General features: G+C 36.1%; 1 protein-coding gene across 1 annotated transcript in view; it reads right to left on the bottom strand.

The window, feature by feature from the left end:
• The window catches only part of LOC115763085 (nuclear receptor coactivator 3), a 137,190-nt gene that overhangs the window by 14,506 nt on the left and 96,068 nt on the right, over positions 1-26,616 (bottom strand). Inside the window, exon 3 of the mRNA XM_030705516.1 lies at positions 916-1,597. Coding sequence (XP_030561376.1) covers positions 916-1,597 — 682 coding nt within the window. The remainder of the gene's footprint in view (positions 1-915; positions 1,598-26,616) is intronic.

Below are 26,616 nucleotides of genomic sequence, written 5' to 3'. Positions count from 1 at the left end.
TAATAGGATTTCTTTCAACACACTTAGTACTAATTACAAAAGCTGAGGGTAATTTTTCTTCCAACAGACTAAGTACTAAAGCTGAGGATTAATCTTAGAAAAGCTTTGCATGTGCTTAAATCGAACTTTTAAAGCTCGCGCAAAAATACTAGTGTTGTATAGCGCTAAAAATAAACTTTCAGAACGTCGTGCTATTTAATGTAAAGCTTTTTATATGCATTATAAAATGTTTTTTGAAATAAATCTATTTCATTTGATTTATATATACTTACATATATATGTATATTGAAAAGGCATAACAGCTTATCAGTTCTTTATATAAATCAATTTATTTGAATTCTTACTGGCATTTTCGCACTTAAATATCTCTCTATTAATTAATGATTTCATGTTTTCTCCCTATATCATCCTTCTTATTTTATTCTACATTTATGCAACAGCGTATTTTCCAACACTTGAGCGAATATGTTTACCAGTTTGAAAGCTCAAACTTTACGCTAGATTAAATGTTTTTATGCATATTTTTAAAGCTTTTTTTATTCCCTTTAGACTTTAATTTGTCGACTATTCGCTGGATTTATTGCAGCTTTAAGCTCCACCACTAAATTTAAGCTTCAATTAATCTTAACGCTTTCTTACCCCAAACAAGTTGTGTACTATAGAACATTATATTTTACTGTGCTGCTAGATTAATCGCAAGTTAAAGCTCCACTGCCCGCTTTCAGCTGTGGGGATTGTTTAAGCTTCATTGAACTTTAAAGCAGTCTTCCAGCCTAAGCGAGTTATTTTTTAATAGAATTTAATTTTCTAGTGTGCTGTTGGATTAAACGCAACTCAAAGCTCCACTCTTTGATATTAAAAGGGACTTTACAATTGGCTTTTGGTTTATCGCAGTCATCTTGTCTCATTACTTACCAAATTAACTTTTGTATCCGTTTTGCGGCGTATCTTGCGACCCGGCGTCGCTGAGTTGGCTGGAATCGGCGATGCCACCGCATTCATAATGGCGGCCGATCGCTGCAGCGCAGCTGCAATATGCGCCGTTGCGGCGGCAGCCGCTGCCTTGCTATGATGCGAATGATGGGAGTTGAGCTGTTGCTGCTGCTGCTGTTGCTGCTGATGCTGCTGGTAGAGGAGCTGTTGCTGCTGTTGCGGCAGCGTGAGCAGATTGTTGGCAGCTGCTGCTGCGGCTGCCGCAGCGGCAACTGCTGCTGGTGAGGGGGAGGCGCCTGTAACGCCCAATGCGCCGGCAATACCAGCGCCTCCGCTCGCTGCCGTCGCGCGCTGCAGTGGCGTGCTGGGCGCCAATCCGTGTTGCAGCTGCGCCACCGGTGCCGGGACGGGGCCCGGGCCAGTTACCACGCTACCGCCAGTGGCTGGGATTGTAACGGCTGCGGTCGCAGCGGCCGGCGATGAGCGCGGCAGATTGCAAACTGAGTTGCTGTTGTTGTTGTAGCTGTTGCTGTTGCTGTTCGTGTTGCTGTTGATGTTGCTGCTGTGCTTGTTGCTTGTGGCTGTTGCTGCTGCTGCTGCGGCTCTGCCGTTAGTTGTTGCTGTACCTGAGGCCCAATGATCTGGTAAGTCACCTGGGCTAAGCCTGTAAAAGAGTAGCAATTAAATTGATTTAGACATTAGTGGAAAGTTTTCGTGTTCATTAAATTTCGCAAATGTTGCGGCCTTGGCCTTGGCTTTGTCTGTGGCCCCAAACGCCCGAAACAAAATGCAAATACTTTGCACATAGGCCTCATTCTGTGCTCTCTGCGCTAATGTGCTGATTCGATTACAGGTTTGTATTATCTAATACATTAGCATTTGGTGAATCGCAAAGAGAGGCTGACATTTTGGTTTGTGTCTAGGCTAAGTTGATAATGTGTACAAATATTTACGCAGCTTATAACTAAACTATTTTAAGTAGGTTGTATGTTTTGTTTTATATTAAAATTAAGTATTTCATTACTTATAGATCTTTTTTAAAATCAATTTAAAATTGTTTGGGGTATTTTTATTTATTTATTATTGGACTTTTTACTGAGTAAATGGAAAATATTCAAATAAAAGAAAATAAGCAAAAGCAAGTATTTGCGCATTAGCAAATGATCAAAAAATAATTTTTCAGTGTTGCCAGGCAACAATGTCCTACCCGCTGACTTGTACAGATTATAACAAACAAAATAAAATAAGTCCAGGCATCGCAACGCCCGCTGTGACTGCCACCACATGCCACACCCATTGGCCGCCCATGCCACATTCACCGCAACGTGAGGCAAATAAATGTTGCCAGTTTTCGTTGGATGCTTCCTCTTTGCTCTGGTCCAGCAGCAGAGCCCAGAACCTGAGCCCGACCCACAGCCCGACACTTGACCAGACCCACTCTCCGTGGACTTCAAGTGGTCATCGTCGTCATTAGCATTGGCTGCTGCTGTTGCCTTTGGCATTGTCATGACTGCCTTTTGTCTTTAAAATGTTATTTTTTATTTTTATTTTTTTTTCTTGCATGTATTTGGTTACGTGATTAATTGTTTACTTTGTGCGCCCAAAGTGTGGCATAGTATTTGCTTTTTATTTACGTAAGGACCACTTGAAAAATTTGTTTGTATTTTTCTTTATAATTCGGATTTTAACGCCACTTTTCAAAACGGAAATTTTAATTGGGCCTGACATTTCGAACAGTATGCGGAAAATGTGGCAAATATTTTTGGAATGAAAATTTAGAAAACTGAGCGAACTGGGCAGCTATTTTATAATGACATTATTGGAATTTCCCTTGATTTTTAAATGTTTAAATAATTTCCAAAGAAGAAGAATAGCCTACGAATTGTTTTTTAAAAATGAATACATATTTCTGCATTGAAGAATTTTAATGAGAATTAAACAGAAAGCAAAAACAAATTAAACAAATTCTTTATGTGAAAAATAAAAGTGTTGCGAACTTTGTGATGGAATTAAAAGTCAAAGATAAATATATCTTTAATCAAAATTTTATATTGTATAATAATGTTCAGTTCTGTTCAGTTCAGTTCTTTCGACTGAAGATTTTGTTGAATTCAATTAAAAGAATATTTCTATAATCATGGCTTTGTATTCTGTTCAATTGTATTATTAAATTGTTCAGTTGTTTCACTTGAAGTTCTGGATGAGATAAATCTGAAGAAGAAGATGTCTCTTATTGTCATTTTGTATTCTATTAAAAAATATATGATCCTAACTGAAAAGACATCTTAACACAATTGACATTTTAATTGATTGTTAAGTATATTGTCCAGAAATACGAGAAAATACCAGAAAACTCGATTCGGCATTGAAAATTAGCATGAAAGTGAATTTGAATGTAATGGGCATGAAAATATATAAAAAGTTCACAATTAATTAACAGGTGATTCAGTTGTTTCTCTCTCAGCGTTCGGCAAACAAACGATTCGCATTGTCATTGTGTGTGTGAGTGTGTGTGTGTGTCAAATGTTTGTCGTGTTTGAGGTGAGGCGAAAGTTGTGTTAAACGTGAAATCGAGCGAATCTCTTTGCGATTCTCCGACTACTGACTGGCCTCTTGGGACTGCTATAAATATCGCGGCCCTCAACAGCCTACGATTGATAAGTTGTGAAATTAGCGCTGTGAGCAATGCGATAGCTGCACATAATATACATTTGTGTATATAAATAAATATATATATGTGTAGTTATATATTTATGGCCTGGCAAAGTGCAAATAATGATAAGCACTGCAACAACAGCAACAACAACAACAACAACAACAACAAGACAGCAGCAACTGCATTAATTGTAATTTAATTAATTAACGCTGCGCTTTATATTCGCTGGCTTCTTTAATTAAGCGCGTCAATCATACGCCCCGTGCGCCAGCCACTGCCCAAATAGAATACCCCCTCATCATCATCATTATCATCATCATCATGATGCTCATCATCTGCCTCACAGCTAGCTGGCACATTAATGTGTCACCCTGTCAAAGCAGGCAGAGAGAAAACATTAAAAAAAAGTCAGCCACAGAACGCTAAAGAATCTGCACAATTATTGCGCCTGTCAAGGGAACCCATCCGGTTGCCCAGCGGCGGCTGGTGGGGCACGGAACGTGGCCGAGGTGCTTGTACGTCACTCATTTTCGCGCTTATTGCATTGGGCGGCCATTCACAATTTTTCCTCTTTTTTGCCTCTTTTTTTTTTTTTTTTGGCCAGCTGCCCGTCACCTCCACCTTTGGTTTCAGCTCCGCTCGCCCCTTGACTCTGAGTCAATGCATACTTTTTTTTGTAGATTCTTTAAATACCCTGCACCTTAGCTGCGAATGGGTGGATTGATTAATAGTATACAATAGCATTTACAACATGCAACAAGACTTGGCTTTTATAAATATCTATATATTGTGGTTGAGATAAATTTAAAACAAATAAGATAATTTATTTTTTAAGTATTTCCAGTGAAATTTTGTTTAAAATATGCATATATTTTTGATTTCAAAATATAAAAAATATTTGTTAGATTCAGTTTTTTTCATTCTGGATAAAAAGTCAATGAAAAATAAAAGCTCACTCACTCAAACACCTTAAAAATAAATTTAAAATAATAAAATCAGCTACCTAAAACTTATGCAATAATTCTTCCCCTGTTTGAAAACTGAGCCTAATACATAAAAAATAAAAAAAACTTGAAACTTCACTTTTACAAGAAATGATATATTCTATCAAATCTTCTTTCAAAGAATCTTTTCAACTCTTCCAAATTTCTAATTAATTCTTTCAGATTTTCAAGTAAGTGTCAATTGTCAAGGAATAATTTGACAAATTACCATGTAAGAAACTATTTTTTTTACAGAGTATCTTCATGTACATCATAAGCAAATACTGTGTTTAACCCATTCCTGCCGTTCTGCTCTGCTTTATGCTGATTACATCGCTAACTCGGGGCGTCCAGTGTCTGTAATTATTTTTGCTTGCATTCGCATTCGCAGTCGCAATCTCTTTGGGACTCGGGCAAGGCTTTTATTATGCATATAATGTAATTAAAAGGGAAGTCGGGAAGTCGGTCGCTGGACACTAGCCACTAGTTGCCGGGTGGTCTCCCAGGTAAGCTACAGATATCAAAAACACAAAGCTGAAAATTTCTTAACGCTTCGCTGCCAGGGAGTTGTCTTTCAAGAGTGGAGTTGAGATGCAGTTGAATTGACTGCTGGAACACTTGGCGGGCAGTTCAGAAGCGTTTGCTTCGCATTGTGGGCGGAGAAGTTGCAGGTGATATGAAAACATGAGCATGGGCGTGGCTTAATTAACTGAAATCAATCGATGAAATTTCAACATGAAGCCAAACTAATTATTTGCATTTCTCACAACAAAGCGCAGTTTACAAAACAAAGCGTTTTATGTTAAAAACTCCCTTATATTAGGGCTTCGATATGACTAAGATTTGTTAATACAGCTCGAAAGTAGAGTTAACAACGATTGAGAGTATATTTAATTACTTGGAGTAAGAAAAGTTTGCAAATGCGGCTTGTCAAGTTTTACGCTTGGTTTAAGCTTAAATTAGCTTAATTTAAGGTTTGGGTTTAATATTGCTTAAATAGTTTTCATTTTTATTTAATAGAAAAGGTTGTTAAAAACTATTTCAGATTATTTTTAAAATCAATTTATTTTTAAAGTTTTTATAAACATAAACAAAGCTTTAAGCTAAAACTGCTTTGTAGAGCTTTTAACCATTAATAAGCTTTATTGTCAAGCTTTAATATATAAATAAATAAGCTTTATTACTCACAAACGCTACATAATATCATTGAAAGCTCCATGAGCATTAATAGTTGGAACTCTAATAATTGAAATAAATATATATATATATATAATTTATTTATCTCGACTCGCAACTTAAAACTTTTAAACATTTTAAGACTCAATCTGTCACAATGAGCACTAGACAAGGTCGTGCCAATGAATCATAAGAAATGTGCTCGAAATTCTAGATTACATTTAAAATAGATTATAATGGCCACAAGGAATTGCCACCTTAAGCACCTAAGCGGGCTCTTAAGACAAATTGATAATGATAAACATAATGATTATGGCGATGATGACGATGATGGTGATGATGATGCGGGCATAGCTTTGCAATCTGTAAAGATTGCAGTCAACAACAAATTACTCATACGCACTGTATGAAGCAAGGCAGCAATTTTTCTTTTCTTTTATTTCTCCCGAAAGAAGCCGCTGCTGTTGCTTGGGGCAAAGCTTAAACATTTTGTGTTTTATTTATTTGATTTAGGTTTGGTCTACGTGATGTTGGACTTGTAGGCAGTCGCCGCTGGGACGTATTTCGGTAGCTGGGACCCATAATGAAAAGCCCGAAAAAGAAGAGATTTTACGAGCTACATAAATTATGCTGAAATTGTTGAAATTGCGCTGTCTGTGAAAAATAAAACCTGAATTGTGCACATGTGAGCTTTTGAGTTTTAGTGCCAGACAAGGTGAGGCGTGAGTCACAGCAGTTTATTTTTTTCCTTTACTATAGGAATTGCTTCTAATTGATTCAAGTAATTGAATGTGCTGTAACTTGTAGCTCACAAATAGAAAACACGCACGAGTAGAGCTGTAGAGCTCGATGCAAGCAGAGCGCTGCGTGTTCAAAAGCTCACCAATACACGCACACCCAGGCACTACTACATGCATACATATAGATAGCAGCTTGCACTTTGAGTGCAGCTTGAACATGAAATGTAACAATGATCCAATTTGATGGCCGCTGCTGCTGATGGGATTTCAGGCAGCAAGCAATTTCCCAACGCAACACAACACAAACAAACATATTGTCGATGTTGCCACTCACAATTAATTGCAAACGAGTGAGAGTAGCAACATCAACAACAACAACAATTTTGAACAATAGCAGACAGCTGCTAGTGACAACAGCATCGAACGCCAACGATGACAAGCGCAATGAAAATGTAATACAAAATGGGCAAGATGCAACTGAAACGACAACAGCAACATGACAAACAACAACAACAACAACAACAACAAGTGCAATTGCAACTGCAATTGCTACTGTGGTGACCACAATGTCAACGACGGCAAAGTGCGCGACAATGTGGCTGACGTCCAGCAGTAGCAGCAACAACAACAACAACAACAACAACAATAATAACCAGAACAACCGCAACAACAACGATGACAAGAAGCACAACACACACAGTGCCTACAAAATGTCCACACTATTGTTGTATTGCAATTTTCACTGTGAAGGGAATGTTTTAAAATATTACCTTTAAAACAGCTTACGACTAAGAATCTTTCTATGATAATATGGTTAATAATAAGTTTAATACTTATACTTAATAATACATTTCAAATTATATTAATTTAAATCTTTAACAGGCTAGATCGACTCGGCTATTTATGCTGATCAAGAATATATATATTTTATGGGGTCGGAGATGCTTCCTTCTGCCTGTTACATACATTTGGCTTTCGCACAAATACAATATACCCTCCCTTATACCCATTTTTAATGGGTTCAGGGAATAAAAAGCCAAACTTCGTGAAAATCGGATGAGATTTGGCCGAGATATGGGGTTGGTAATTTTTGACCCATGTCTATATACGAATCTTGGGGTAAGATTTGGACATGAATTTTGACTAAAAAATCGGTGTTCAGATTTAAATGCCAGATTAATCTAGAGGGAAAACCATGAAGAAAAATCCAAACTTCGTGAAAATCGGATGAGATTTGACCGAGATATGGGGGTGGTAATTTTTGACCCATGTCTATATACGAATCTTGGGGTAAGATTTGGACATGAATTTTGACTAAAAAATCGGTGTTGAGATTTAAATGCCAGATTAATCTAGAGGGAAAACCATGAAGGAAAAGCCAAGCTTCGTGAAAATCGGATGAGATTTGACCGAGATATGGGGGTGGTACATTTTGACCCATGTCTATATACGAATCTTGGGGTAAGATTTGGACATGAATTTCGACTAAAATATCGGTGTTCAGATTTAAATGCCAGATTAATCTAGAGGAAAAACCATGAAGAAAAAGCCAAACTTCGTGAAAATCGGATGAGATTTGACCGAGTTATAGGGGTGGTAATTTTTGGCCCATGTCTATATACGAATCTTGGGGTAAGATTTGGACAAGGATTTTCGACTAAAAAATCGCTGTTCATATTTGAATGCCAGATTAATCCAGAGGGAAAACCATGAGGAAAAAGCCAAACTTCGTGAAAATCGGATGAGATTTGACCGACTTATGGGGGTGGTAATTTTTGACCCATGTCTATATACGAATCTTGGGGTAAGATTTGGACATGAATTTTGACTAAAAAATCGGTGTTCAGATTTAAATGCCAGATTAATCTAGAGGGAAAACCATGAAGAAAAATCCAAACTTCGTGAAAATCGGATGAGATTTGACCGAGATATGGGGGTGGTAATTTTTGACCCATGTCTATATACGAATCTTGGGGTAAGATTTGGACATGAATTTTGACTAAAAAATCGGTGTTGAGATTTAAATGCCAGATTAATCTAGAGGGAAAACCATGAAGGAAAAGCCAAGCTTCGTGAAAATCGGATGAGATTTGACCGAGATATGGGGGTGGTACATTTTGACCCATGTCTATATACGAATCTTGGGGTAAGATTTGGACATGAATTTCGACTAGAATATCGGTGTTCAGATTTAAATGCCAGATTAATCTAGAGGAAAAAACATGAAGAAAAAGCCAAACTTCGTGAAAATCGGATGAGATTTGACCGAGTTATAGGGGTGGTAATTTTTGACCCATGTCTATATACGAATCTTGGGGTAAGATTTGGACATGAATTTTGACTAAAAAATCGGTGTTGAGATTTAAATGCCAGATTAATCTAGAGGGAAAACCATGAAGAAAAATCCAAACTTCGTGAAAATCGGATGAGATTTGGCCGAGATATGGGGGTGGTAACTTTTGGCCCATGTCTAGATACGAATCTTGGGGTAAGATTTGGACATGAATTTCGACTAAAAAATCGGTGTTCAGATTTAAATGCCAGATTAATCTAGAGGGAAAACCATGAAGAAAAAGCCAAACTTCGTGAAAATCGGATGAGATTTGACCGAGTTATGGGGGTGGTAATTTTTGACCCATGTCTATATACGAATCTTGGGGTAAGATTTGGACATGAATTTTGACTAAAAAATCGGTGTTGAGATTTAAATGCCAGATTAATCTAGAGGGAAACTCATGAAGAAAAAGCCAAACTTCGTGAAAATCGGATGAGATTTGGCCGAGATATGGGGGTGGTACATTTTGACCCATGTCTATATACGAATCTTGGGGTAAGATTTGGACATGAATTTCGACTAAAAAATCGGTGTTCAGATTTAAATGCCAGATTAATCTAGAGGGAAAATTATGAAGAAAAAGCCAAACTTCGTGAAAATCGGATGAGATTTGACCGACTTATGGGGGTAGTAATTTTTGACCCATGTCTAAATACGAATCTTGGGGTAAGATTTGGACATAAATTTCGACTAAAAAATCGGTGTTCAGATTTGAATGCCAGATTAATCTAGAGGGAAAACCATGAAGAAAAATCCAAACTTCGTGAAAATCGGATGAGATTTGGCCGAGATATGGGGGTGGTAACTTTTGGCCCATGTCTAGATACGAATCTTGGGGTAAGATTTGGACATGAATTTCGACTAAAAAATCGGTGTTCAGATTTGAATGCCAGATTAATCTAGAGGGAAAACCATGAAGAAAAAGCCAAACTTCGTGAAAATCGGATGAGATTTGACCGACTTATGGGGGTAGTAATTTTTGACCCATGTCTAAATACGAATCTTGGGGTAAGATTTGGACATAAATTTCGACTAAAAAATCGGTGTTCAGATTTGAATGCCAGATTAATCTAGAGGGAAAACCATGAAGAAAAATCCAAACTTCGTGAAAATCGGATGAGATTTGGCCGAGATATGGGGGTGGTAACTTTTGGCCCATGTCTAGATACGAATCTTGGGGTAAGATTTGGACATAAATTTCGACTAAAAAATCGGTGTTCAGATTTGAATGCCAGATTAATCTAGAGGGAAAACCATGAAGAAAAATCCAAACTTCGTGAAAATCGGATGAGATTTGGCCGAGATATGGGGGTGGTAACTTTTGGCCCATGTCTAGATACGAATCTTGGGGTAAGACTTGGACATGAATTTCGACTAAAAAATCGGTGTTCAGATTTGAATGCCAGATTAATCTAGAGGGAAAACCATGAAGAAAAAGCCAAACTTCGTGAAAATCGGATGAGATTTGACCGACTTATGGGGGTAGTAATTTTTGACTCATGTCTAAATACGAATCTTGGGGTAAGATTTGGACATAAATTTCGACTAAAAAATCGGTGTTCAGATTTGAATGCCAGATTAATCTAGAGGGAAAACCATGAAGAAAAATCCAAACTTCGTGAAAATCGGATGAGATTTGGCCGAGATATGGGGGTGGTAACTTTTGGCCCATGTCTAGATACGAATCTTGGGGTAAGATTTGGACATGAATTTCGACTAAAAAATCGGTGTTCAGATTTGAATGCCAGATTAATCTAGAGGGAAAACCATGAAGAAAAAGCCAAACTTCGTGAAAATCGGATGAGATTTGACCGAGTTATGGGGGTGGTAATTTTTGACCCATGTCTATATACGAATCTTGGGGTAAGATTTGGACATGAATTTTGACTAAAAAATCGGTGTTGAGATTTAAATGCCAGATTAATCTAGAGGGAAAACCATGAAGAAAAATCCAAACTTCGTGAAAATCGGATGAGATTTGGCCGAGATATGGGGGTGGTAACTTTTGGCCCATGTCTAGATACGAATCTTGGGGTAAGATTTGGACATGAATTTCGACTAAAAAATCGGTGTTCAGATTTGAATGCCAGATTAATCTAGAGGGAAAACCATGAAGAAAAAGCCAAACTTCGTGAAAATCGGATGAGATTTGACCGACTTATGGGGGTAGTAATTTTTGACCCATGTCTAAATACGAATCTTGGGGTAAGATTTGGACATAAATTTCGACTAAAAAATCGGTGTTCAGATTTGAATGCCAGATTAATCTAGAGGGAAAACCATGAAGAAAAATCCAAACTTCGTGAAAATCGGATGAGATTTGGCCGAGATATGGGGGTGGTAACTTTTGGCCCATGTCTAGATACGAATCTTGGGGTAAGATTTGGACATGAATTTCGACTAAAAAATCGGTGTTCAGATTTGAATGCCAGATTAATCTAGAGGGAAAACCATGAAGAAAAAGCCAAACTTCGTGAAAATCGGATGAGATTTGACCGAGTTATAGGGGTGGTAATTTTTGACCCATGTCTATATACGAATCTTGGGGTAAGATTTGGACAAGGATTTTCGACTAAAAAATCGCTGTTCATATTTGAATGCCAGATTAATCCAGAGGGAAAACCATGAGGAAAAAGCCAAACTTCGTGAAAATCGGATGAGATTTGACCGACTTATGGGGGTGGTAATTTTTGACCCATGTCTATATACGAATCTTGGGGTAAGATTTGGACAAGGATTTTCGACTAAAAAATCGCTGTTCATATTTGAATGCCAGATTAATCCAGAGGGAAAACCATGAAGAAAAAGCCAAACTTCGTGAAAATCGGATGAGATTTGACCGACTTATGGGGGTGGTAATTTTTGACCCATGTCTAGATACGAATCTTGGGGTAAGATTTGGACATAAATTTCGACTAAAAAATCGGTGTTCAGATTTGAATGCCAGATTAATCTAGAGGGAAAACCATGAAGAAAAATCCAAACTTCGTGAAAATCGGATGAGATTTGGCCGAGATATGGGGGTGGTAACTTTTGGCCCATGTCTAGATACGAATCTTGGGGTAAGATTTGGACATGAATTTCGACTAAAAAATCGGTGTTCAGATTTGAATGCCAGATTAATCTAGAGGGAAAACCATGAAGAAAAAGCCAAACTTCGTGAAAATCGGATGAGATTTGACCGAGATATGGGGGTGGTAATTTTTGACCCATGTCTATATACGAATCTTGGGGTAAGATTTGGACATGAATTTTGACTAAAAAATCGGTGTTGAGATTTAAATGCCAGATTAATCTAGAGGGAAACTCATGAAGAAAAAGCCAAACTTCGTGAAAATCGGATGAGATTTGGCCGAGATATGGGGGTGGTAACTTTTGGCCCATGTCTAGATACGAATCTTGGGGTAAGATTTGGACATAAATTTCGACTAAAAAATCGGTGTTCAGATTTGAATGCCAGATTAATCTAGAGGGAAAACCATGAAGAAAAATCCAAACTTCGTGAAAATCGGATGAGATTTGGCCGAGATATGGGGGTGGTAACTTTTGGCCCATGTCTAGATACGAATCTTGGGGTAAGATTTGGACATGAATTTCGACTAAAAAATCGGTGTTCAGATTTGAATGCCAGATTAATCTAGAGGGAAAACCATGAAGAAAAAGCCAAACTTCGTGAAAATCGGATGAGATTTGACCGAGTTATGGGGGTGGTAATTTTTGACCCATGTCTATATACGAATCTTGGGGTAAGATTTGGACATGAATTTTGACTAAAAAATCGGTGTTGAGATTTAAATGCCAGATTAATCTAGAGGGAAAACCATGAAGAAAAATCCAAACTTCGTGAAAATCGGATGAGATTTGGCCGAGATATGGGGGTGGTAACTTTTGGCCCATGTCTAGATACGAATCTTGGGGTAAGATTTGGACATGAATTTCGACTAAAAAATCGGTGTTCAGATTTGAATGCCAGATTAATCTAGAGGGAAAACCATGAAGAAAAAGCCAAACTTCGTGAAAATCGGATGAGATTTGACCGACTTATGGGGGTAGTAATTTTTGACCCATGTCTAAATACGAATCTTGGGGTAAGATTTGGACATAAATTTCGACTAAAAAATCGGTGTTCAGATTTGAATGCCAGATTAATCTAGAGGGAAAACCATGAAGAAAAATCCAAACTTCGTGAAAATCGGATGAGATTTGGCCGAGATATGGGGGTGGTAACTTTTGGCCCATGTCTAGATACGAATCTTGGGGTAAGATTTGGACATGAATTTCGACTAAAAAATCGGTGTTCAGATTTGAATGCCAGATTAATCTAGAGGGAAAATCATGAAGAAAAAGCCAAACTTCGTGAAAATCGGATGAGATTTGACCGAGTTATAGGGGTGGTAATTTTTGACCCATGTCTATATACGAATCTTGGGGTAAGATTTGGACAAGGATTTTCGACTAAAAAATCGCTGTTCATATTTGAATGCCAGATTAATCCAGAGGGAAAACCATGAGGAAAAAGCCAAACTTCGTGAAAATCGGATGAGATTTGACCGACTTATGGGGGTGGTAATTTTTGACCCATGTCTATATACGAATCTTGGGGTAAGATTTGGACATGAATTTTGACTAAAAAATCGGTGTTCAGATTTAAATGCCAGATTAATCTAGAGGGAAAACCATGAAGAAAAATCCAAACTTCGTGAAAATCGGATGAGATTTGACCGAGATATGGGGGTGGTAATTTTTGACCCATGTCTATATACGAATCTTGGGGTAAGATTTGGACATGAATTTTGACTAAAAAATCGGTGTTGAGATTTAAATGACAGATTAATCTAGAGGGAAAACCATGAAGGAAAAGCCAAGCTTCGTGAAAATCGGATGAGATTTGACCGAGATATGGGGGTGGTACATTTTGACCCATGTCTATATACGAATCTTGGGGTAAGATTTGGACATGAATTTCGACTAAAATATCGGTGTTCAGATTTAAATGCCAGATTAATCTAGAGGAAAAACCATGAAGAAAAAGCCAAACTTCGTGAAAATCGGATGAGATTTGACCGAGTTATAGGGGTGGTAATTTTTGACCCATGTCTATATACGAATCTTGGGGTAAGATTTGGACAAGGATTTTCGACTAAAAAATCGCTGTTCATATTTGAATGCCAGATTAATCCAGAGGGAAAACCATGAAGAAAAAGCCAAACTTCGTGAAAATCGGATGAGATTTGACCGACTTATGGGGGTGGTAATTTTTGACCCATGTCTAGATACGAATCTTGGGGTAAGATTTGGACATAAATTTCGACTAAAAAATCGGTGTTCAGATTTGAATGCCAGATTAATCTAGAGGGAAAACCATGAAGAAAAATCCAAACTTCGTGAAAATCGGATGAGATTTGGCCGAGATATGGGGGTGGTAACTTTTGGCCCATGTCTAGATACGAATCTTGGGGTAAGATTTGGACATGAATTTCGACTAAAAAATCGGTGTTCAGATTTGAATGCCAGATTAATCTAGAGGGAAAACCATGAAGAAAAAGCCAAACTTCGTGAAAATCGGATGAGATTTGACCGAGTTATGGGGGTGGTAATTTTTGACCCATGTCTATATACGAATCTTGGGGTAAGATTTGGACATGAATTTTGACTAAAAAATCGGTGTTGAGATTTAAATGCCAGATTAATCTAGAGGGAAACTCATGAAGAAAAAGCCAAACTTCGTGAAAATCGGATGAGATTTGGCCGAGATATGGGGGTGGTACATTTTGACCCATGTCTATATACGAATCTTGGGGTAAGATTTGGACATGAATTTCGACTAAAAAATCGGTGTTCAGATTTAAATGCCAGATTAATCTAGAGGGAAAATTATGAAGAAAAAGCCAAACTTCGTGAAAATCGGATGAGATTTGACCGACTTATGGGGGTAGTAATTTTTGACCCATGTCTAAATACGAATCTTGGGGTAAGATTTGGACATAAATTTCGACTAAAAAATCGGTGTTCAGATTTGAATGCCAGATTAATCTAGAGGGAAAACCATGAAGAAAAATCCAAACTTCGTGAAAATCGGATGAGATTTGGCCGAGATATGGGGGTGGTAACTTTTGGCCCATGTCTAGATACGAATCTTGGGGTAAGATTTGGACATGAATTTCGACTAAAAAATCGGTGTTCAGATTTGAATGCCAGATTAATCTAGAGGGAAAACCATGAAGAAAAAGCCAAACTTCGTAAAAATCGGATGAGATTTGACCGACTTATGGGGGTAGTAATTTTTGACCCATGTCTAAATACGAATCTTGGGGTAAGATTTGGACATAAATTTCGACTAAAAAATCGGTGTTCAGATTTGAATGCCAGATTAATCTAGAGGGAAAACCATGAAGAAAAATCCAAACTTCGTGAAAATCGGATGAGATTTGGCCGAGATATGGGGGTGGTAACTTTTGGCCCATGTCTAGATACGAATCTTGGGGTAAGATTTGGACATAAATTTCGACTAAAAAATCGGTGTTCAGATTTGAATGCCAGATTAATCTAGAGGGAAAACCATGAAGAAAAATCCAAACTTCGTGAAAATCGGATGAGATTTGGCCGAGATATGGGGGTGGTAACTTTTGGCCCATGTCTAGATACGAATCTTGGGGTAAGATTTGGACATGAATTTTGACTAAAAAATCGGTGTTGAGATTTAAATGCCAGATTAATCTAGAGGGAAAACCATGAAGAAAAATCCAAACTTCGTGAAAATCGGATGAGATTTGGCCGAGATATGGGGGTGGTAACTTTTGGCCCATGTCTAGATACGAATCTTGGGGTAAGATTTGGACATGAATTTCGACTAAAAAATCGGTGTTCAGATTTGAATGCCAGATTAATCTAGAGGGAAAACCATGAAGAAAAAGCCAAACTTCGTGAAAATCGGATGAGATTTGACCGACTTATGGGGGTAGTAATTTTTGACCCATGTCTAAATACGAATCTTGGGGTAAGATTTGGACATAAATTTCGACTAAAAAATCGGTGTTCAGATTTGAATGCCAGATTAATCTAGAGGGAAAACCATGAAGAAAAATCCAAACTTCGTGAAAATCGGATGAGATTTGGCCGAGATATGGGGGTGGTAACTTTTGGCCCATGTCTAGATACGAATCTTGGGGTAAGATGTGGACATGAATTTCGACTAAAAAATCGGTGTTCAGATTTGAATGCCAGATTAATCTAGAGGGAAAACCATGAAGAAAAATCCAAGCTTCGTGAAAATCGGATGAGATTTGGCCGAGATATGGGGGTGGTAACTTTTGGCCCATGTCTAGATACGAATCTTGGGGTAAGATTTGGACATGAATTTCGACTAAAAAATCGGTGTTCAGATTTGAATGCCAGATTAATCTAGAGGGAAAACCATGAAGAAAAAGCCAAACTTCGTGAAAATCGGATGAGATTTGACCGACTTATGGGGGTAGTAATTTTTGACTCATGTCTAAATACGAATCTTGGGGTAAGATTTGGACATAAATTTCGACTAAAAAATCGGTGTTCAGATTTGAATGCCAGATTAATCTAGAGGGAAAACCATGAAGAAAAATCCAAACTTCGTGAAAATCGGATGAGATTTGGCCGAGATATGGGGGTGGTAACTTTTGGCCCATGTCTAGATACGAATCTTGGGGTAAGATTTGGACATGAATTTCGACTAAAAAATCGGTGTTCAGATTTGAATGCCAGATTAATCTAGAGGGAAAACCATGAAGAAAAAGCCAAACTTCGTGAAAATCGGATGAGATTTGACCGAGTTATGGGGGTGGTAATTTTTGACCCATGTCTATATACGAATCTTGGGGTAAGATTTGGACATGAATTTTGACTAAAAAATCGGTGTTGAGATTTAAATGCCAGATTAATCTAGAGGGAAACCCATGAAGAAAAATCCAAACTTCGTGAAAATCGGATGAGATTTGGCCGAGATATGGGGGTGGTAATTTTTGACCCATGATCAGATTTGAATGCCAGATTAATCTAGAGGGAAAACCATGAAGAAAAATCCAAACTTCGTGAAAATCGGATGAGATTTGGCCGAGATATGGGGGTGGTAACTTTTGACCCATGTCTAGATACGAATCTTGGGGTAAGATTTGGACATGAATTTCGACTAAAAAATCGGTGTTCAGATTTGAATGCCAGATTAATCTAGAGGGAAACCCATGAAGAAAAATCCAAACTTCGTGAAAATCGGATGAGATTTGGCCGAGATATGGGGGTGGTACATTTTGACCCATGTCTATATACGAATCTTGGGGTAAGATTTGGACATGAATTTCGACTAAAAAATCGGTGTTCAGATTTAAATGCCAGATTAATCTAGAGGGAAAATTATGAAGAAAAAGCCAAACTTCGTGAAAATCGGATAAGATTTGACCGACTTATGGGGGTAGTAATTTTTGACCCATGTCTAAATACGAATCTTGGGGTAAGATTTGGACATAAATTTCGACTAAAAAATCGGTGTTCAGATTTGAATGCCAGATTAATCTAGAGGGAAAACCATGAAGAAAAATCCAAACTTCGTGAAAATCGGATGAGATTTGGCCGAGATATGGGGGTGGTAACTTTTGGCCCATGTCTAGATACGAATCTTGGGGTAAGATTTGGACATAAATTTCGACTAAACAATCGGTGTTCAGATTTGAATGCCAGATTAATCTAGAGGGAAAACCATGAAGAAAAAGCCAAACTTCGTGAAAATCGGATGAGATTTGACCGAGTTATAGGGGTGGTAATTTTTGACCCATGTCTAGAAACGAATCTTGGGGTAATATTTGGACATGAATGTTGACTAAAAAATCGGTGTTCAGATTTAAATGCCAGATTAATCTAGAGGGAAAACCATGAAGAAAAATCCAAACTTCGTGAAAATCGGATGAGATTTGGCCGAGATATGGGGGTGGTAATTTTTGACCCATGATCAGATTTGAATGCCAGATTAATCTAGAGGGAAAATTATGAAGAAAAAGCCAAACTTCGTGAAAGTCGGATGAGATTTGACCGACTTATGGGGGTAGTAATTTTTGACCCATGTCTATATACGAATCTTGGGGTAAGATTTGGACATGAATTTCGACTAAAAAATCGGTGTTCAGATTTGAATGCCAGATTAATCTAGAGGGAAAACCATGAAGAAAAATCCAAACTTCGTGAAAATCGGATGAGATTTGGCCGAGATATGGGGGTGGTACATTTTGACCTATGTCTATATACGAATCTTGGGGTAAGATTTGGACATGAATTTCGACTAAAAAATCGGTGTTCAGATTTGAATGCCAGATTAATCTAGAGGGAAAACCAAGAAGAAAAATCCAAACTTCGTGAAAATCGGATGAGATTTGGCCGAGATATGGGGGTGGTACATTTTGACCTATGTCTATATACGAATCTTGGGGTAAGATTTGGACATGAATTTCGACTAAAAAATCGGTGTTCAGATTTAAATGCCAGATTAATCTAGAGGGAAAACCATGAAGAAAAATCCAAACTTCGTGAAAATCGGATGAGATTTGGCCGAGATATGGGGGTGGTAACTTTTGGCCCATGTCTAGATACGAATCTTGGGGTAAGATTTGGACATGAATTTCGACTAAAAAATCGGTGTTCAGATTTGAATGCCAGATTAATCTAGAGGGAAAACCAAGAAGAAAAAGCCAAACTTCGTGAAAATCGGATGAGATTTGGCCGAGATATGGGGGTGGTACATTTTGACCTATGTCTATATACGAATCTTGGGGTAAGATTTGGACATGAATTTCGACTAAAAAATCGGTGTTCAGATTTGAATGCCAGATTAATCTAGAGGGAAAACCAAGAAGAAAAATCCAAACTTCGTGAAAATCGGATGAGATTTGGCCGAGATATGGGGGTGGTACATTTTGACCTATGTCTAGATACGAATCTTGGGGTAAGATTTGGACATGAATTTCGACTAAAAAATCGGTGTTCAGATTTAAATGCCAGATTAATCTAGAGGGAAAACCATGAAGAAAAATCCAAACTTCGTGAAAATCGGATGAGATTTGGCCGAGATATGGGGGTGGTAACTTTTGGCCCATGTCTAGATACGAATCTTGGGGTAAGATTTGGACATGAATTTCGACTAAAAAATCGGTGTTCAGATTTGAATGCCAGATTAATCTAGAGGGAAAACCAAGAAGAAAAAGCCAAACTTCGTGAAAATCGGATGAGATTTGACCGACTTATGGGGGTGGTAATTTTTGACCCATGTCTAGATACGAATCTTGGGGTATGATTTGGACATGAATTTCGACTAAAAAATCGGTGTTCAGATTTAAATGCCAGATTAATCTAGAGGGAAAATTATGAAGAAAAAGCCAAACTTCGTGAAAGTCGGATGAGATTTGACCGACTTATGGGGGTAGTAATTTTTGACCCATGTCTAGATACGAATCTTGGGGTAAGATTTGGACATAAATTTCGACTAAAAAATCGGTGTTCAGATTTGAATGCCAGATTAATCTAGAGGGAAAACCATTAAGAAAAATCCAAACCTTGTGAAAATCGGATGAGATTTGGCCGAGATATGGGGGTGGTAACTTTTGGCCCATGTCTAGATACGAATCTTGGGGTAAGATTTGGACATGAATTTCGACTAAAAAATCGGTGTTCAGATTTGAATGCCAGATTAATCTAGAGGGAAAACCATGAAGAAAAATCCAAACTTCGTGAAAATCGGATGAGATTTGGCCGAGTTATGGGGGTGGTAATTTTTGACCCATGTCTATATACGAATCTTGGGGTAAGATTTGGACAAGGATTTTCGACTAAAAAATCGGTGTTCAGATTTGAATGCCAGATTAATCTAGAGGGAAAACCATGAAGAAAAATCCAAACTTCGTGAAAATCGGATGAGATTTGACCGAGATATGGGGGTGGTACATTTTGACCTATGTCTATATACGAATCTTGGGGTAAGATTTGGACATGAATTTCGACTAAAAAATCGGTGTTCAGATTTGAATGCCAGATTAATCTAGAGGGAAAACCATGAAGAAAAATCGAGATATGGGGGTGGTAACTTTTGACCCATGTCTAGATACGAATCTTGGGGTAAGATTTGGACATGAATTTCGACTAAAAAATCGGTGTTCAGATTTGAATGCCAGATTAATCTAAAGGGAAAACCATGAAGAAAAAGCCAAACTTCGTGAAAATCGGATGAGATTTGACCGAGTTATGGGGGTGGTAATTTTTGTCCCATGTCTAGATACGAACCTTGGGGTATGATTTGGACATAAATTTCGACTAAAAAATCGGTGTTCAGTTTTGAATGCCAGATTAATCTAGAGGGAAAACCATGAAGAAAAATCCAAACTTCGTGAAAATCGGAAGAGATTTGACCGAGTTATGGGGGTGGTAACTTTTGACCCATGTCTAGATACGAATCTTGGGGTAAGATTTGGACATGAATTTTGACTAAAAAATCGGTGTTGAGATTTAAATGCCAGATTAATCTAGAGGGAAAATTATGAAGAAAAAGCCTAACTTCGTGAAAATCGGATTATCAGAAACAAACTCGATCTGCGCGGGAGCTAGGAGCACCTACATCTAAAATTTCAAGTCTCTAGCTCTTATAGGTTCTGAGAACCTTGCGTTCATACATACGGACGGACGGACGGACAGACAGACGGACATGGCTAGATCGACTCGGCTATTGATGCTGATCAAGAATATATATACTTTATGGGGTCGGACATGCTTCCTTCTGCCTGTTACATACATTTGGCTTTCGCTCAAATACAATATACCCTTATACCCATTTTTAATGGGTTCAGAGTATAAAAATTCTCATAAAAATCCAAATATCCGTAAAAATCTTGAATTTGTGAGTCGAATATTTATTTCGACATGAAAAATGATTCACGTTTGAGTATTGCTTCCACACATCCTTGACATCCATTTTTGCAAATATATATATTTTTTTTTTGGAATTTCATGGAATGCGTATGACTATCTCGCAAGTGTTGACGCATATTGTAATGACAATGGGCGGGGTTAGCTACAAACTACGAAACATTGTATTGATACGTTTTATTGATAACTGTTTTATGTGAGGTACTTTTTTAACGATTACTGTGGATGACTAATTATGTGGGTCGCAGGTGGGTGGGCTTGCCCCAAAAACGTGGCAAGTGTGTAATAAACATAACCAGAAATAATAGCAAAATAATAGAAGTAGTAATAAAGTGAATAATACATTGTCATGTATATAATTTGATACAAATATATATGATAGTAAAAGTAATAAAAATGAAAAATTCAAAAATACTTTTATTTGGGTCTAAATTTGATACTATTATTAATCCATACTATATACAATATATTATATCATAGCAAAAAAATAAGAAAATTAATAATATTTTTATTTTAATCTAAATTTGCTATTCATAATAATCTAGTCTAAATACCAATTCATATCACGGCAACAGTACTAATATTGAGAGAATTAATAATACTTTTATATTTGCTTAAATACAAATTAATTATTAATTAATTCCATGCAATATCATGGCAAAAGCAGTAATTTGATAACAAATTTGTTGTTTATAGTAATCAATTCTATACAACATATTATATCATATCAGCTGAGTGTGCTCTTAACCTCCACGGCAAATCATTTTGCAGTCTTTTTATGCACATAATTCAGTTGTTGTGCGGCTTTTCGAGTGTTTTTTAGCTGTCTGCCTCTTCAAACGACTGACTGACATTCATAATCACACACATTCGCACACACACACACACTTGGCACTTGTCTGGCCCCTAACTAAAAAAAAAAGCTGAGCTAACTAAGCCGCCTCGCTCTGCTCTCGGCTATGTTTTGCCAGCCTCTGAGCAGCGCCCCCGCCGTAACACCCCCTTGCACCACACAGCGCCCACAGCTGAGTCTGGTTCAGCTCATTTGCTCAGCTGTCGTTGTGGCTGTTGTTGTTGTTGTTGTTTATTGCTGTTGTAAGCCTGCATTTTAGCAACTAATTGTCTGTATATAAAACATATGCTTCAACGCTCAGTACAGTCAAGCCCTCTCCCTCTCTCTCTCACTCTTCCACTCTCTCCCCCTCTCTGTCTCGCGCGCGCTCAATCATTGCTACAAATAATAAAGTGGGTCATGGATGAAAGAAAAAGCGTTTTATAAAGTGGGTCATGAATTTTGTTTCACTCACGTTCAAGTGTATTTCGATTGCCGCTTGTTGTTACTCTTCTCCTTGTTGTTGTTGTTGTTTCTGTGTTGTTTGCTGAATTTTTTTTTTTTTAAATATATATTTTTTTGTGCAAAAAAGTATAAAGTATTTTTATATGCTTTGTCGCATGATTCAGGTTTTTGTTTGCTTCTTGGTTTTTTGTTGTTTCTTCTATTTTGGCATTAGTTTTGGAGCTGAGTAGGTTTTTTTTATTTCATTATTATTTTATTATTTATTTATTTCTTGTTTCGCTTTGACTTTGAATTGAGACGATATAGCTAATACATTTTTGGCAATGATCAAATCTATTTTTTTCGCCCAATTTTCAAAATTTGTACAGCTGCATTTCAATAAAATTTGGTAAAAAAATTATTTACAATATTTGTTCCATTGTTTTTTTTTACACATTTATATTTTATATGTTTGAATAAGAGGATTATTCTTATGTTGAAAAGTTTTTTTTTAGTTAATATTTCTGAAATTGGAACAGTAAGAATTCTGTTACAAACTTGTATATTAAATTTATATTTTAATGTTTTCCAAAGCATATTTTTTTTATATCTTTTAAAATAGAAAGGTCACCAAAATATATTTTTTTAAATATATTTATTATATTGCAAAATTGTTTTATTTGAATTTAATTATATTGTTTGTTTTTACTTTAAAATATTTGGTTTATATTCAGCCCAATTTTCAGTTACATTTGTTAAAGTTTTTTAGTACTTTCTTAAAACTCAAACTCAACCCACAAAATATATTATTTATGTTTTTACTTGTTTATCATGACTCAATTAATTGACATTGATTTATGTTTCACATAATTTTGCTCTTATTATGTGAGTTTTGTCATTTTAATTGCTCCGTTTCGAATGAAAGAAAAAAACCGAATGAAAATGAGCGAAAAGAGAGTGTTTGAGGAGGGGTTTGCGGTAGGCAGCAAGTGCTTTGATTCACTTTCACTGACTAATTGCCGGGCCATGCGTTGACAGTTTTCACTTTTCATTTCGCGCAAAAAATGAAACCAGAAACAACAAATTAACAAATGGGAAATACGAACAAATGCAAGCGAATGCTGATAGAGCAACTTTTAAGGGGACAAAGGTTTACATATACAAAATATAAAAAAATATTTAAGAATTTGATCTGAGAGCTATTTCTCCATATAATTGTAGCTCGAAATATGAAGTTTAAGTTGTCTCCATAAAATTATTGCCTTGCATAATTGCAGTATTTAGTGAGACTATAATATCCATAACTGATCGTTATTTGTTTATTCAGTTTAACTTTATCTCAACTACACATTAAGCCAGGTACTTACAGTACACTCAGCTTAAGTAATCGTTAATTGTCGTATAAAAGTTATAAAACATCTTTAGTTTACAATCCTAAATCCTCAATTATACACATTGTCGATTATATCATGTTGTATCTGAGTGATTCAATAGCTTAAAATGTTGTTTATAAGGCTTAAAGCACTAGCAGATACTCTCACTTGTTTTTATAAACAACATTTTAACACAATATACAATTTTATAAATTTATATTTATGTACACATAATTCAATGAAATGTGCAATATTTTATGACATCATCAATTAGCCATAAAACTGTCTTATTTATTAATTAAAATTGGAAATAGGAATAGAAAAGCGGTATTCTTGCATAAATAATACATATAAAATCAATGATAATAATAATATTATTATTAATAATAATAATAGTAATAATAACAATAATAATAATAATTAAAATAATAAAAATAATAATAATAATAATAATATTAATAATAATAATAATAATTATAATAATAATAGTAATAATGATACTAATAATAATAATAATAGTAATAATATATTAAAAAAAAAGATAGATAGACAGATAAAAGTAGTTATGTAAAATCCTTACGTTTTTAATTCAATTTTTTTTCAAGGAATTGTATAGAAATTTGTTTATTTATTTAAGCGGGTATTTTAGTCAAATTTTTAGATTGTAAAAGTATACAAATATTTTAGTTTTCTAATATACATAAAAATGTATTTTGAGCAAAATATACATTAAATAATATTAAATTTCTACGTATACATATGCATATTTTAACCAAATATAAATGATATAATTTCTACCAAAATAAAATGAGATGTCTAAAGCCTTCTCCAAAATCTTAATTTCCGATAAACTAACCCAAAATGTTTTCTTTTTGTTATATTTATTTGTTAAGAAACGTTTTGTGTATACAAAAAAAAAAATAATAGTTTAGTTAACTATCCAATTATCTATGTGTTGATTAATCAGCACATAACCAGTTCGTAAGCTAATATTGTGTGCATTTACAGGGTATAAACAAGTTCTGTACTAACTATCAACTAGCTTAAACAATGTAATAGACAAACAGGGTCGTTTTCTTTCCGGCATTTGAATGCCGCTCTCAGTCTCTATCTCTCTCTCACCCTCTCCATATATGTATTAATATATTGTATATAGTGTGACATTGTACAACCGGCCCCAGAAATCCACCTGCTGACAAAATGCACTTTGCTAGTTTAATGTTGTTGTTGCTGTTGTTAATGTTGTTGTTGTTGTTGTTGTTGATGTCTAAGTAGCTGCAGTAGTCGTCATCGTCGCTATAGCGAAATAATGTCAGTGGGTCAGAGTCGATTTAGCATTTTGCGGCAGTCTGTTGTTGTTGTTGTTGCTGTAGCTGCATTGGCTAAGGTTACACTCGACTGAGGAACAGCTGTTTTGTGTGTGTGTGTGTGCATGTGTGTGTGTTTGGCTGTGCAGAATATGGTCACACTGAACTAACTGAATTACTAGTTTCGTAACTGGGCTAAGGCTAATTTACGCTGTGGGAGGGTAAGTTTGAAGCTTATCAACAAAATTGCAATTGTTGTTGTTGCGTGGGCGTTCGAGTAAGGGGCGTGGTGCATGTGCATTGTTGCACATGGTGTTTGGAAAAAAGATGTTTGCATATAATACACCTCATTGGTGGATTTGAGCAAATACTTAAAACAACAAGAAATATAATTTTTGTTTTTTTTTGTTTGGAAAGATTTGCTCAACAGTTTTAACAATTACATTTAATTTGTACAAAATGTTATTTTTTCTCATTCTCTTGGCTGCGTTTCAATGAAAACGCACTGCTAAAATGTAATTTATGAGTAAATAAAATTTATAAGCTAACCTTCAAATTGTTGTTGTTGTTGTTGTTGTTGTTGAATATGCTTCACTTTTTGTTGCTGCTGTGCATTTCGCATTTTGTTTACAAGCCATAAAGGTGACGACGACTCAGTTAAATGTGCAAATTTATTTATTTATTTATTTATAATTTTTTTTTTTTTTTTTTGTTGTTTTTGATATTTCACAGATTAAAATTTTCATGTGATTTTATTGCGTTTTTTTGCTTTTATTCTCCTTCTGGTCGCGCGAAATTTTCGATGGAAATTTTTATTGTCTTACTCACCTGTAAAGAAGAAAGAAAGAAAAAGTGTTGATTCAAATAAATGCAGTCAAGTATTCAAGATAAAAAGCTAATGTAAACTTGTTCTTGTTTATTCGTTTTGATAACCAGTTCTGAATATTATATTGTTTATTTTATGGAAATTATTATGGTAGAAAAAAACCTTTGAAATGCTTTTGAATCTCTTTATCACTTGCCTTGTCGAACGATCTCTTTCCAATATTTTCTTTCCTTTGATATTTTTCGATTTTCGTTTTCTCCTTTTCACTCTCTTTACTCCCTCACTTTTTTTTTGAAAATCGCATAGAGAGGCGACATTAATTTAATATATGTATAAAGTAAAGAGCCTGGTTTCTTTAAATTCATTTTAGCCAACTAAAAATTAAAATTCTTGCGCCGAGTAGTTATTCAAGGGATCTGGATTAAAATTCAAAAATATATATTTTTGAACATCATTTTAAGGATTTTTCGGTAAGTTCTACAGCAATACGAGAAAGCTTAAAAATCAAAACTTTTAAAAATGATTTGTATTAATTTTGATCAGCTTAAAAGTCAATGCAGGAAAATGTTTGTATTAGTATGTTAAGCAGTATGTGAGTCAACACTAAAAGAAGTTTCGATAACAATTCGAGCTATCGTTTGTATCTGAACGATATGTATCGAAGTGCATCGAGAGTATATTTTTAATAGAGCGTCACTTGAATGACGAATAAATGTGAACTAGTTAAGTTTAGACAAGTTATAATTCAATTCAGGAATCTTGTACTAGTATATTAAGTTGAGTCCACATTAAAAGCAGTTTTCGATAACAATTGGACTTATCGTTTGTACATTTTATGTGAAAATACCAATATGAACTAGTTGCCCAATGGGTTTTGTGAAAAATACAGCATTTATTGCTTGCATCTAATTTATTGATACCATTTGCTTTAAGGTATTTTATCCTTCAGCTAGCTCATATTCCCTTTGTTAGTTTGATGTTCAATATTGTGTTTCAAACTAAATCCACCATGGTCTCCATACTGGGCCTATGTCTGGTGTATCTCGTAGGCCTTTTGGTGCCCTTTTGTTGAGTTAGGTT

The sequence above is a fragment of the Drosophila novamexicana genome, unplaced genomic scaffold (genome assembly GCF_003285875.2).
Source record: "Drosophila novamexicana strain 15010-1031.04,08,12 unplaced genomic scaffold, DnovRS2.1 tig00000689-arrow-pilon, whole genome shotgun sequence".
Classification (NCBI taxonomy): Eukaryota; Metazoa; Arthropoda; class Insecta; order Diptera; family Drosophilidae; genus Drosophila; species Drosophila novamexicana.
Note: the sequence above shows the minus strand (reverse complement) of the source record. Positions and strands in the feature narration are given on the sequence as shown.